Raw genomic sequence first — 14,442 nt, forward strand, 5'->3', positions numbered from 1 at the left:
TAAACACCTGAGAACCACTGAGAGTTGTTCTGGTTGTACATGGGTGGCCATATTTCCAGGAAGCCATCACCACCACCCATTTGCAAAAGTTTGATCATCTTTATACACATCAAGCAATCATTTTCATTTTCTCCCTTGGGGTCTTGTTCTTACCCCCAGTTCCTCAACCTACCCTTCTGCTTTCTGTCTGTATGAATTTGACTAGTCCATGCAATTCCTACATGTGAATTCATACAGTATTTGTCTTTTTGTGACTAGCTAATTTCCATTAGCATTGTGTCTTCAAGCTTCATGAATGTTGGATATGTGGTAGAATTCCTTCCTTTTGAAGGATGAATATTCCTCCCACTACAAGTATTTCACTACAGTTTGTTTACCCAACCATTCATCAGTATACACTTTCATTTTGCTATTCTGAATATTGCTGTTCTAAATATGAATCCACACATATTTATGTCCCAGCTTTCAATGCTGTTGGGTATACACCCAGAAGTGAACATTTTAAGTCATGTAAATTCGATTTGTTTTATGTCCCCCTTCACCACCCCCATTAGTGCACACTGTCCCAATTTCTCTACCCTGGTCAACACATTGGCTCCCATGCTTCTTTCTTTTGTTGCACCAAAGTTTTTTTTTAAATCATTATCATTTATCTGTTGCTCCTTTCTTTTGTTTTGTTGCAACAAAGGTTTTATTTTTAATGAAATAGTTCTCTTTTGTAGTAGTGGTTGTCATCCCAATGAAATCATTGCCAAATCCAGTGCCATGAAGTTTTCACTGTTTTCTTCTAGGATCTTTGTTGTTTTTTTCCCCAACCTTTAGGTGTTTGGTCCATTTTGAATTATTTGTTGTATATGGTGTTTAGGAAGGTTCAGATATAACTTTTGTTTTATTTGCATGTGAATATCTAGTTTTCCCTGCATCATTTGTTGAAAAGACACTGTTTTCATTATTGTAGCTTTGTAGTAAATTTTGGAATGAAAAGTGTAACTTCCAATTATTCTTTGTCAAGGTTACTTTGGCTTTGGCTATTAGGGATCTCTTGAGATTCGGTAGGAATTTCAGGATGGAACCTTCCTCTGTCCTCCCCTCCCCTTTCTGTCTCCTTCCTTTTCTTCCCTCTACCCACCCCTCCTACTGTTTCCCTCTCCCTCCTCCTCATTTCACTCTTCCTCCCCTCTCTCTTAATCTCTCTCTTTCTCTTTTTTGAGGGCTGTTTCACTTTATCCGCTGGACTCTCTTTTTTCCCAACAGGGTTGATCCATAATGCATGCCATTTACTTTTCAGGCAGGCTGGTGATGTAAACCTGTACTCCCAGCACTCTGAGCATTGCCATGTCCAGGCCAGCCTAGATAATACGCTGAAACCCTGTCTCAAAAAAAGTACAAAAGCAAAGAATGAAACAGGATGAAATGAAGCAAAAACATAACTTGTCAGTGGAGGGCAAGTTGCCCTATGAGTCTTAACTCCTTATCATGTCTTATAAGGATTAAAAAAAGATCAATGATTTATCCTTTTAATTTGCTCACTAGATTAACTACTCCCAATGTACCCAAATGTATTCTTCAATCTTTTGGAACAATTTGCAGTTCTGGGACATTCCTTTCATGGCCCTGTCTTCTTCCTTCAGACCTAAGCTTCTACTTCCTTTCTATCTAGATTTCCATGAGAAATTAGTGGGTGTTTTGTGTTGTCCCCAAGGACTCATTCATAGCATTGTCCCTTTGTAAATGCTTGCTTAACACCCCCCTCCCCACACACCACTCCCCACCCGGGTGTCTCCCTCCTTCTGTGCCTGGCTGCTTGCACGACATCCTTCATGTAGTAAACTGTCCCTGAACGTGGATTTGAGTGATTTTTTTTGATGCTTCCTTTTCTAGTATTCATCCAAGGGACATTTTCTAGTGTGGGTGGGAGCAGGGGGAGTCTGGCGGCAGAAGAGCAATGAACGGAGGTGTTTACTGGTTCCAGTCTTAAATGCTTTCTTCTCATTATCCCACTCGCTCCTGTTGGCACTGAACTTTGCAATCCGTGCATTCCACTAGACCAGCCAAGCCACAGGTCAACCTGCACGAGGCGTTAAGGCCCAGGTACTAGGGGTGCATCTGGCTCGGTGGGAGGGTGCCCAAATCTGAGGATCTACTTTAGCAGTCAGAGCATTCGCCCCTCCCAGCAAACTGCCCGGATCGGCCGGGCCGGGGGGTGCAGAGGCTCTCCGCCATCCACCACGCCACACGGGTGCGCCAATGCCACGCGGGACAGCGCCACCTACCGGAATGCGCGGCCAGGCTCCGCGCAGGTCCCAGCAAGAGGTGACCGGAAGTGGGGCCTGCGCCCGGCCAGTTGCTTAGCAACCGATGCGGAGAGGACGCCAGACCGCCCTGGCGCCGAGCGAGGGAGCCGAGACAGCGAGCAGGCAGCCCGCAGGCAGCGCAGAGACCGCCGACCCTCACGCACACCGCAGGGCTCATCGGTTGAGCCTGGGGTCCGAGAGGACCGGGCAGGAAGAGCAGCCCAGAGCCGCCCGCGGTGGCCAGTGAGTCCTCGCAGCCATGAGCAGTGCCAAGGTGAGACACGGCTCCCGCCAGACCCCGCTTGGTCCGCAGCGTCCGAGGGCCGCCGCCCTGCGGACTCCCCGGCACCGCAGCTGCGACCCCGGGGCGCACGGCTACCTCCACCCCCTTACCACCCTTGAGGCTTGAGCGCTTTTCCCTGTTCCTCCGTCAACCGCTCGCCTGCGCCGTCACCATAGCAACCGAACCTAACAGTCCAGCCCCCCAGCGCCCCCAGCGTGCGGATGCGGGAGTGCAGGCGGGGAGGAGGCCGGGCCCCGCGTTGCAGCAGGCTTGGGGTTCTTGCTGGCTTGGGGAACTTGGGAGCAAATCCCCTAGCCTTTCTAAGCCTTGTAAGCCTCTTAGGCAGAAGAGGAAAATCAGAAAGCTTATTTTCTGAGTTTGTCAAGTTGTATGATGCGCAGGAGGGTATGCAGTACAATAGCACTTCTTAAGAAAATGTCCCTGCGGTGTGTAATAAAGGGTACATTTTGCAATAGGTGCTTTGTGAAAAAATGACCATAATTCAAAGAAAAGCAGCATCCTCTTTTGAAGGCCAGTGCAGAATGCGAAAGAACAAGTATGAGCTTTTTTTCCCCCTCCCCTATTCTCACTGGAATTGAGCTTTCTACATACTGGTGAATGAGGAGAGGTCCCACTGAGCAATCTGGATCAAACACGGAATTTTTATGTCTACAAATTTTCCTTAGCTTCTTTGTTTTGATACTAGACTAATTCTATCTTTTCCATTGCTTTTTGTTTTTTTGGTTTGTTTTGGTAGTCTTGAGTTTATTGTGGAAACAATGTCAAAAAGTGATGGAGTTCCTTTGTGTGAATCAGTGTTGCAATGGGAAAATACCCTAGAGAAACAACAAGGGAATAAAAATTTGCTTTGGCTTCCAGTTTTAGAGTTTTCAGTTTACATCTACTTGGCTTGTATTTCTGGGCCTATGATGAGGACATGGTAGAGTAGAGCTGCTCACCTCGTGCAGCCAAAAGGAAGGAGAGAGATGAAGGGTAGCAGGGAATCCGGGAGAGACGCTGAGGACAAGATATCTCTAAGTTATGCCCACATACCTTCTTCCCCCTAGACCCTACCTTCTGGTAGCCACTCAGCTATGAACTCATCAATAGGTTATCCCTTAGTGGTTAGACCCCTTCTAATCCAATCCCCTTCAATAGCACCACCAACTGAGAACCAAGACATCAAGAGGTTCTTTTGCAGGGGGGGGAGGAGGAGGGGCATTTTCTGTGCAATTTATAACAACTATCTATTGGATTGTAGATTGCTACAGGAAAATGTAACAACTTTTATCCATTCATCAATCAAATAAGTAGTTAACACCCACGTGTTCAAGAAAATTTAATTCCAGCATTTATTAAATTACATAATAAACTGAATACTAAGAAACAGACACTCAGAGATATATACCAAAGTATTATTAGTAACTAGTAGTAGAAGAAATAAGCACAAAAATGTTGATACAAATAACTTCAAAAAAATCCTGAGCAGTTATCACTAAAGTTGTAATAGGATTACTAATTTAAAAAGCATATAAACATAACCATCAGTATCTATTGGACAGTCTGTTTAATAGTTAACCCCAAATTGGTCCTTGGCCTAATCTTGAGCTTTATCCTAGGTTGTCAAAATTTGAAATATACCTGTGGTAGTCATGAATAGCATTGTTTCACACTTTTCTTAACTTACTCTTCTACTATGAAGAAGCATCCACTGAAAACCACTGGCAGTCAAATTTTGAGTTTTGCTTCCTTCTGTGAAAGTGATACAGGGAAATTACACCACTCAATCCTCCCCCCCCCCCCCCCATCATGATCTTAAACAATGGGCATTAGTCTACCTGAGATTCTACTTTTTACACACTATTTTAAGCAGCAGAGGGCCCTCTCTCATTTTGGTTGGTTTGTAATTTTAAAACTTATCTTGATATTTTGTTTTATGCTAATTTAAAGTATAGTTTTCCTTTTGGGAAGATGGAAATTTTATATGTTAATCTAAATCCAATAGAATGGATTAAACTTTTAGAAATGCCATTTTAGTGTGACATTTACTTATGTATTCATTCAGCTTGAGGAAGTGAGCAGGTGGTAAAATCATATTTACTGAGGAGGTTTTAACATATTCGTCTCATTAGTGGAAGGTTGAGGGTGACATGGCATTTTGCAGAAATAGCAGGCTAGCTTTTTTTCTCCTAGGTGTTTAAAAGAAATAGAAGTCTTTTGCAGTTTCTCGTTTCATTCTTAAAGTTAAAACTTGTGACATTTGAGTTTCAGTTGAAGAACTTTCAGAGTTTTAACCGTATATATTCTCAAAAAAAACCCTACTCTCCTTACAAATTAATTATAGATTGTGGGCAGAAAAGGGGGAAAACCTGTAACTTTTACGTTTCTGTGATGCACTTTTCCTGTTTCATTATATCTTGTTAAAGACATTGCTTAAAATAGAGTTTAATGAAGACTGAAAAATTGGGCTACAGACTGGCACCACAGGGGCAACTTTAACAACTGTAGCTCAAATAAGTGACACTGAGGTTTCAGTCAGTCTGATTAAAAGTTTTTTTGTTTGTTTTGTTTTGTCAGTCGTGGGCCTGAACTCTGGGCCAGCGTGCTGTCCCTCAGCTCTTCAGCTCAAGGCTGGTGCTCTACCACTTGAGCCACAGCACCACTTCTGGCTTTTTCTGCTTATGTGGTGCTGAGGAATGGAACCCAGGGCTTCATACGTGCAAGGCAAGCGCTCTACCACCGAGCCACTTTCCCAGCCCAAAAGTTTGTTTTTGAGATAGCATTATGTGTCACAGGTGGGCTTTGAGCTTGAGATTCTCCTGTCTCATCTCCCAGGTGCTGGGATTACAGGCATGTGGTATCATACCCGCAACCTTATTGATTTAATTAATTAAATTGCAATGGGTCACAGTTGAGTTGTATCATTTACACTGACTCTTCTAATAGGCAAATAGATGAAAACTAACAACGTAACCTCAATGCAAAGTCAGACTAGTTAGGGATCAGATGCTTTGGTTTTCATTGTGGAATGTAAAATTACAATAAGATTTCTACAGAAAACAGATAACATGCTCAAAAATATTAAAGAGAATGTCTAAAGAGATCATGTAAAGGGGGGGGAGTGTACTTGGATCTCTAACAAAGGAAACTATCACCTTTAGGAAGAATTATAAAAATGTCTTGAAGTATACGCTCCCAGTATCAAGAAATATATTGTAATAAGGTAATGGAAGAGTTAATATCACATGATAATTATCTTTCAAATTGTAATCAGGCAATGGAAGAGCTAATATCACATGATAATTATCTTTCAAATTATGCTAGAAATTTAGTGTTTCTATTGAGATTCCCAAAGGTTTCATGCATGCTAAAACCTCACATTTATGATCATATTTAACAATAGCATGGTGGAGAGAAGTCCTTATAAATTTTAAGATTTAGACAATGTGCTAGAATTTGTATAGATAGATAAACCAAAGGAATTAAATAAAGTGACAAAAAGGTATGCACGCTCAGATCTGAATGTGTAAGACCTGCCTAAGAATTGTGTGTATACTAAAAAACACAGTGGAAGATATTTATGAAGACCTGTTTTGTGATAGGAAGTAGCATCCTGCCACTGAATATATGTGTAAAGGAGAAGGGCCCACTGAAGAACTTGGGAGAACCATTCTCCCCCAAAGTTTGATTCATAACTCATTGGAGGTGAGGTGACCACCCGGCCTGCCAATGACAAGAGCATTTGTGGAGGTGTTGGCCGACCAGGGCTGCAGGTGGACTCTACCTGCTATGATATGGAAACTCCACAGGAATTCTCTCACCCTCTGAAGTGTTCTGTGAGACTTGTGGAAAGCCACCTGAGGAAATACCAGTACAACCTACTTGAGCCACACAACGCAGGTGGGGAAAGTGTCCTCAGGCCGATGGTGGCTGGCTGCTGGCAGCCATACTGTGGGAGCAATTGGAAGAAGCACTGGAACCCTGGAGACAGCCTCTTCCTCTTATCCTGTCTCCTTACGCATCTTTTATACTACCTTGTTGGTGGGCAAAGTAGAAATCTGTCTGTCAAATATCCCCAAAGAGATGGTTTAACAGGTGCTTGGTGAGTGCTTTCTCCAAAAAAGTCACTGACTCCACACTTGGGCCTGCAGATATCCACAGGGCATCCAAAAGCAAGATAAATAGCTTGGCCTTTCTGCATCTATTTTGTTTCTGTCGCACTCCCCGCTGTTCTCTCTGAAGCCACCTGGAAGCCACCTGGAACCCAGCATGTGCAAGTCTGATCAATAATGCCTTGGGACCAGAGCTGGAAACTGCCCTGCAGACAGCAATGCCTTTCTTCTTGTGATCAGAAGAGCATCCTGAGAGATGATCAATCAGACACACCAGTGACCGCCTCTGACCCTGGCACCACACCTGTGTCCAGGATTGTTGAATAGTTATGCAGATTTCTTACTCCTTGTCCCAATTCTTCCCATATTTAAACCCAAAGCCCATGTCTGCACCACAAAGATAAACTGAAAGGCTTACTTTGCTGTCTTCCCTCAGCATGCCCACACCACATAATACACCTCCTTTCTCTGGACTTCACCACTACTCATCTTTCTATTTGGCATGTTAGGGCAAGTGGCCAGACCTGACATGTGGAGCACCTGGGGTTAGACTTCTGGGCTAGAACTCAGAAATTGTATAGTTGGAGGTGAGGGGCAATGTATTGATGACTAGCCAAAAATATGACTCATATTACCAGCTTGATAGTTCAATGTATTGTTATTGTTCTGATGACAATTTAGTCAGATGACATTTCTACCTGGGATTATTCACTACTGCAAGGGTGGCAGCACTTTTGGCTTTTTTTTTTTTTTTTTTGGTGGTTGTGGGCCTGGGCGCTGTCCCTCAGCTCTTCAGCTCAAAGCTAGTGCTCTACCACTTGAGCCACAGCACCACTTCCGGCTTTTTTCTTTTTGCTTATATGGTGCTGAGGAATCGAACCCAGGGCCTCATGCATGCAAGGCAAGAGCTCTACCACTGAGCCACCTTCTTGGCTTTTTAAGGGCAGTGCTGAAATGTACAGTTGTTACCTATGGTAATCTGAAGATGCATTCACCTTAGGAAGTGGACTGTTCTGAGAAGACATGAATGCTTAGCCATAGGGAAGGGAGGAGGGCATGAGTAAGCTCTAGCCACTAGTTACAGTCTGATAAGTTCCCAGAAGACAATAGAGCTACTTTTTCACTAAGTTGCCTTGAGATTATCAATAATCCATGGATCATGAATACCAGGTTAGTTCCGAACTGCCAATTCATTTCATTGTATCTGTTTATCCTCATGGTAATACCATGGACTCCTTATACCTATGGTTTTACAGTAATTATGAAATATGGGAATGTGAGTCTATTAACTTTGTTCTTCAAGACTGTTCAGCGGTTTTGGGTTCTATACAATTTTATTTTTTGAGAATCATATGGTCACTTTGTTAACCTCTCCCCCAAAAGGCAGTTAAGGTTCCAGTAAGAGTTGGATCACATCTGTCAATTTTCTTGTGGGAAGGGGCTGCATGACATTGTACCAATGGATGGTATTATAAATAAAATTGTTTCTTGATTTTAGTTTTGGTGTTTTTGTTACTTGTGTCTAGAAATACAGTTTTATCTATTGAATTTATGTCCTGCAATCTAGCTAAATGCATTCATTAGCTCTAATAATAGTAGGTTACAGATTTTCTCTATATAAGATCCTATGATCTATATGGATGATATATGTTTTACTTCATAGCAAGCATTGTAAAATTTGGCTGAATGGACAATTCTGTCACTAACAGGTTAAAAAGATCTGTTTTATCATATTTTTATTACACAGGGTAAGGCACCCAACAAAGAAAAATCCAAGGCACCAGTAAGATTCCAGGCACCATCGTCTACGGTAATTTATGAATATATAATTATTCTTAATTCATTTCATAATAGGGTTGTTTATTAATTTTGAGGTTAATGAATTTCTGCCCTCCAGTTCTCTGTTTGATTTTATTTTAATCTAATAAAAGGATTCTACTAAGTAAATATATATATACATAGTCAGTTGTGGGGTTTGAACTCAAGGCCTGGTCTCTGTCCCTGAGCTCTTCTGCTCTACCACTTTGAGCAACAGCACCACTTCTGGGTTTTGAGTGGTTAATTAGCGGTAAGAGTCTCACAGGGACTTTTCTGCCCAGGTTGGCCTCAAACCGCAATCCTCCAATCTCGGCTTCCTGAGTACAGGTGTGAGCCACCAGTGACTGGCTCTGACTAACTTAACAAAAATCACTGTATCTATAATGTCCTAAAACATAAACAAATTTGAGGATCCTGAATAAAATATTTACCAAGATCATCAATAAGAGCTAGGATTGGAACGCTGTCCTTCATGCCTCCTTAACCTTGGGACTGTCCCCGGCCTCTCTAAGCTTCAGTCTTTCACATTGAAAATGAGAGGATTTGGTGGTCTCTGAGGAGAAGGCTATTGTAGTGTTGAAAGGCTGCGCTATAAACATTTCTTAGGGCTTGGTCATCCTTTTTCATGATTTGACAGTTTTTCATTGTCCTGTGAAAGAGGTAGTTAACAGGCATTCCAACTGATAAAGTGCTGGGCAAGTAATAAAATTCACTGCTTAGTGATTATATTAAGTTTAATGCTATTGAGTCTTTGGAGTTGAGTTAAATGTTGAGTTTCTATGTAAATGTTATTTTAAAAAAGAATAAACTCTGTAATGGAATCTGTATCATATACAGAGATCATTCCTATTACTTTGAACTAAAAAATTCTTTTAGCTTAAAAATTGGATGAAAATTTAAGTGAGAAATCTTGAACATTTCCAAGTACATCTTTTACTTATTAGTCTGTTAACATTATCATGAATCCTATGTATAGAAAACTATTGTAACATGTTTTAGTTCTATAATGTTCTACTTCATAGTTTCTAGTTTCATAAGACAAAAAAAGAAATGAAACTGAGACTTTGTGTTTAAAATTTAACAAATGTTAGCTGAACACCAGTGGCTTCTGCCTGTAATCCTAGCTACTCAGGAGGCTGAGATCTGAGGATTGGAGTTTGAAGCCAGCCTGGGCAGGAAGTCCCTTATCTGCAATTAATCACCAAAAAGCCAGAAGTGCACCTGTGGCTCAAAGTGGTAGACCACTAGCCTTGAGTCAAAAAGCTCAGGGACAGCCCTCAGAATTGGCACAAAAAAATTAAAAGAAAAATTTAACAAAATTTGCAATTGAAAATATTACATGATCAATGTCACCCCTTTCAATATTCTCACCCACCCCTTTCCTCACTTTTCTTAACTTTCTAAGAGTATGTGTTGATTTTTTTCCATTTACTATTGCAGTATATGTAAACAGTTCGTCTTGATCTGTGTTATTCCTTCAATATCTTAATTCACATTCTGCATAAATAAAGTTGTGGCTGAGATGAATAATCCTTTCAAGCCAGAAAGACTTACAGTTGTGTAAAATCCTTTTGTTGGCTGATGTAAAACATTGCATTGTTCATATTTGACTATAACATTATTTATCTTATTTTTCATCTGTGTCATTTTGAGTTTTATGTCATTTAAGAGAAATCATTTTAAATGATATTTAAATAATGGTCTATTCCAATTCCTTGTTTTTGAACTTGGACAGAGGTTTCCTGGCAGTAATTAAGACCCACAGTAGTTTTTGTTACTGACTTAGTTGGAGTTGACAATGAGAGTGACTGGCATTGATGGCTGTGTCATGAGAACCTGTTTCAAAAACAAGCAAGCAAGCGAACACACAAACACACTCCAGCAGAGTGATGTCTAATGTATGCTTTATTTTATGGTAGGCACTGTAAAATTGTGTCAAATAAGTCAGTTTTTTGCTCCAAAAAGAGTAAACATCTCTCCCCCACCCCCATATTTTTCATGCAGGACAAACCGGCCAGCAAAGACAAGTCGAAGGCGCCAGCAGGGATTCTGCCACAGCTGTCCACGGTAACTGTCCACAGTCTGTTGACACTCTCAATAAATTTTGCCATCGTTAAAATGTCTATTAGTTTTCAAACTTGAAAATGCATAGCTGAATTTCTGATTTTTGAATTGTGTGTTGCAATTTCATTCTTTTCTGATGAAGAAATTCTATGAGATAGATGTCTGGGAAAACTAATGATCATAATCATAGCTGTCTTCGTAATGTCACTGTATAATTTCCTCATATGTACAGAATAATTGAGGATTCCCAATAAAAGAACTGCTAAGATAAACTAGTGGAAGGAACATCAATGTTGATTCAGGAAAGGGGTTAAAATTGTTCTCATAGCTCTGTGACCTTCACGCAGTCATTTAAGCCCTCTGAGCCTCAGTTTCTGGGCTTGAAAATAAGACTTGATAGCCTCTGAGGTAATGATTCTTCCAGTGTTGAAAGTCTGTGTATATCCTTTTACATGATTTGATGAAAATTGTTGACCTGTGGAAGAGGCCATCAATAGGCATTTTCAGTTCTCAAACAGGTTCTCTTGTAATAATTTTTTTTTTTTTGGGTCCGGTAGTGGGGCCTGAACTCTGGGCCTGGGCACTGTCCCTCAGCTCTTCAGCTCAAGGCTAGCGCTCTACTACTTGAGCCACAGCGCCACTTCCGGCTTTTTTCTTTTTGCTTATGTGGTGCTGAGGAATCGAACCCAGGGCCTTGAGCATGCAAGGCAAGAGCTCTACCACTGAGCCACCTTCCCAGCCCTGTAATAAAATTTACTGTATAGTAATAATGTTGAACTTTAAACACCTTTTAGTTACTCATGAAGCTCCTAGGAGATGTTTTAAGTGGAATTTCAATGTGAACAATGCTCTTTTAAAATTGAGATAAAATAGAAATCAACTTTATGATTTTAGCCATTGTAAGTACTCAGTTTAGCGGCATTCAGTAATTCACACTGTCCTGTGTTTATCACAGTCATCCATTTCTAGAACATTTTCTTGTTCCCATACTGAACCTTTGATGATAACTCCTAATTAGGCTCTCCCTGGTTCCTGGAAACCAGTCACCCTATTTTTGTCTCTATATATTTGACTATGTATATATGCCTATGTTTCTATATATGTTGTCTCTATATTTTTGAACATATATATATACATACACATATATATATACTATGACTCTACATTTGTCCTCGTGTGTGGCTTAATTTACATCTCATAATCTTCAGGAAAAGCAATATTTATTTTGAGAGGTATTTTAAAATCTCAAAGGAACTGTAACATTGAGTTGCCTTGAAACATAATTTTCACTGAAAAAAATTGAATTAACATTCTTAAGTAAATTTGAGCAATAGAAAGCTTAGGGAAGCATGCCAACTTTGGAAGAACAGTAGACTGTTTGGAAGGGACAGGCATCCCCATTAAACTAGCAGCAGGATTTGTACTGTCTCCCGCATACTGCTCGCCAGGCCCATTTGCGCGCAGGCTTGAGTGTTCATACTTTCTTCCCTGATGGCTTGGTCTGCTTGAGAAAATGTCTGTGCTTTTCATAAGAATACTTGTGTGTTGCAGGGGAAAAGTTTTTTTTTTCTGTGTTGTTTATTAATACCATTGATTTCTCATGCTGTAGGTGAGTTCAAAGCCCCAATGGCAGCAGACGCCACCTTCATTCCATTTGAATATAAAGCAGGATGAAGAGATTCTAGAACCTTTTACTCTTAAAAATGAGCAGTCCTATGGTAAGAACATTATTATTCTGAATTAGATTTTCTAGAACAATTTTCTAGAGAAGAAATCATACCAGTTAGTCCATAGAACCTTAAAACTACAAAACCTAATTGATATTCATGTCATGTAGAGAAAAATTTCTTTCAAATGTTTTCCATCATACAATAATTGATTCCAGTTCTTAGGCATTTCAGGCCATTGTAAATGCTATGAGCTGATATTTTAGGGACTAGATATTTATTCTAAAACTTTGACTTACAGTCAGAATTTGCACCTGCTGGATGCTGCTGTCTTACACCTGTAATTTTAGCTGCTCAGGGAGGCTGAGCTCTGAAGATTGCAGTTTGAAGCCAGCCTGGGCAGGAAAGCCTATGAGACTCTTATCTCCAATTAATTATCAAAAAGTTGGAAGTAGAGCTGTGGGTCAAGTCTCAAGTGGTAGAGTGCTAAGCTTGAGAAAAAAAATAGGCCAGGGATAGCCTCCAGGCCCTGAGTTGAAGCTCCATTACTGGCCCAAAAAGAAAAAAAAATGCCTCTGCATGAAAGGCTGAAAACTTTTTTCTAAAAAGAATCTGATAAGTTGTACATAATACTACCAAACTAGTCATTAAAATGATTTTGACTCTAAAGTATAGATTGTTAGATTGGCTACATTTAATTCTAACATTTCTGCCGTGGTTAATTTTTTTCTTGAATTTGTATACTATTTTTTATTAGTTTTGATCTTGTTCATTTTAGGACTCTAGTACAAATATAATGAATAATATATTTCTTACATTGGTCTAAACACAATAAATCAACTGAATATTATTAAAATAGTTGGAGATTTTTGTTATAATGGTGTAGGGCAGAAGTAGTTCAAAAACCTGATAAAGTTATACTTGCAAATTTCTTGAGAATTTAGGGCATATCGCTTTTTCTTGAATGGTACTTTGTCATTTTATTCTAAGTTCTCATGTTTTAATTTACTTTTTAAATGAATGATTTTTGTGTGCTTCTTTTTTTTTTTTTTTTTTTAATTCAAGCTGAATACATTGAACACCTTGGGAAAAAAGGCAAATTACTAGACCAACTTGATGATAGTCAAGCTGGACCATCCACTTCAAAAGCAAAGATCAAATCGCCACATAAAGAACGAGAAAACTTTAGAAGCACTCTTGTTAATGTTATTATGTAAGTTCTGCAAGCTAACTCTTATGTATTACTCTAACTAGACTTCCTGGGAACTTAAACCCCACAATGTAAGAATTCTGTGCTTTCTCTATGGGTTCCTCAAAGCCCGGTTACAATGAGGTTAGTGTATAAAGAATGAAGGAGTTGAGTTTAACCCTATTAAGAATGTTCCACTTTAAAATATGAATTGCAGCTGGGCGCTAGTGGATCACACCTATAATCCTAGCTATCCAGGAGGCTGAGATCTGAGGATCGCGGTTCAAAACCAACCCTGGGCAGGAAAGTCCATGAGGCTTTTATCTCCAATTAACCACCAGAAAAATGGAAGTGGGGCTGTGGTTCAAGTGATAGAGCGCTTGCCTTGAGCTGAAGAGCTCAGGGACAGGGCCCACATCCAGAGTTCAAACCCCACAGCTGACCAAAAAAAAAAAGACTTGCAAAGGTACCAATGTTTATACTTGATGTTGGCTGATAGAATTTCTGAGAGTTCTTGTTATAGTAAAAGATTTATAGCCAGTAAAAGATTTGGCTTCCCGTCGCCCATCCCTCACCCCAATACCCTCCACCCCCTGCCCATGGTGTGTGCTTAGGTAGTGCGGCCTCCTTGTGTAGGAGGAATCAGGTGGAATGGGCCCCATGGGAGCAAGCATGGGCTTGTCTGGTCTGTTTTACACCTTTTATGGGGCACCATGTACTGACACTCTAGTTCCTCTTTGACTGGATTCTCCAGCAGCGCTGTGTGCCTTGCTTAGGATCCATCATTCTGACTCTGTTTCCCAGACAGTTTCAGGAGCACGGAGGTGACTCACTCGCAGCACCCAGGTTAACTTCTGCATATGCACCCTCACTGCCTGGCTGGCAGCACAGGGCAAGTGGAATATCTACAGGAATTAGGTGCAGATGGGCTGAGGGTGTGCCTATAGTCTAGAGTGGTTTTAAAATTGTATTTTAATTAAGACATGGTCTGGCTGACCTCGTCTGTCCTGGAACT

At 40.6% G+C, this 14,442-nt stretch overlaps 1 protein-coding gene across 1 annotated transcript in view; it reads left to right on the forward strand.

The window, feature by feature from the left end:
• Positions 1-2,484: 2,484 nt before the first annotated feature.
• Positions 2,485-14,442, forward strand: part of Dnah7 (dynein axonemal heavy chain 7) — a 210,385-nt gene continuing 198,427 nt past the window's right edge. The window contains exons 1-5 of the mRNA XM_042688311.1: positions 2,485-2,568; positions 8,437-8,499; positions 10,512-10,574; positions 12,181-12,289; positions 13,304-13,451. Coding sequence (XP_042544245.1) covers positions 2,554-2,568; positions 8,437-8,499; positions 10,512-10,574; positions 12,181-12,289; positions 13,304-13,451 — 398 coding nt within the window. The 5' untranslated portion in view covers positions 2,485-2,553. The remainder of the gene's footprint in view (positions 2,569-8,436; positions 8,500-10,511; positions 10,575-12,180; positions 12,290-13,303; positions 13,452-14,442) is intronic.

Source organism: Dipodomys spectabilis, unplaced genomic scaffold, assembly GCF_019054845.1.
Source record: "Dipodomys spectabilis isolate Male_0828 unplaced genomic scaffold, ASM1905484v1 ptg000115l, whole genome shotgun sequence".
Classification (NCBI taxonomy): domain Eukaryota; kingdom Metazoa; phylum Chordata; class Mammalia; order Rodentia; family Heteromyidae; genus Dipodomys; species Dipodomys spectabilis.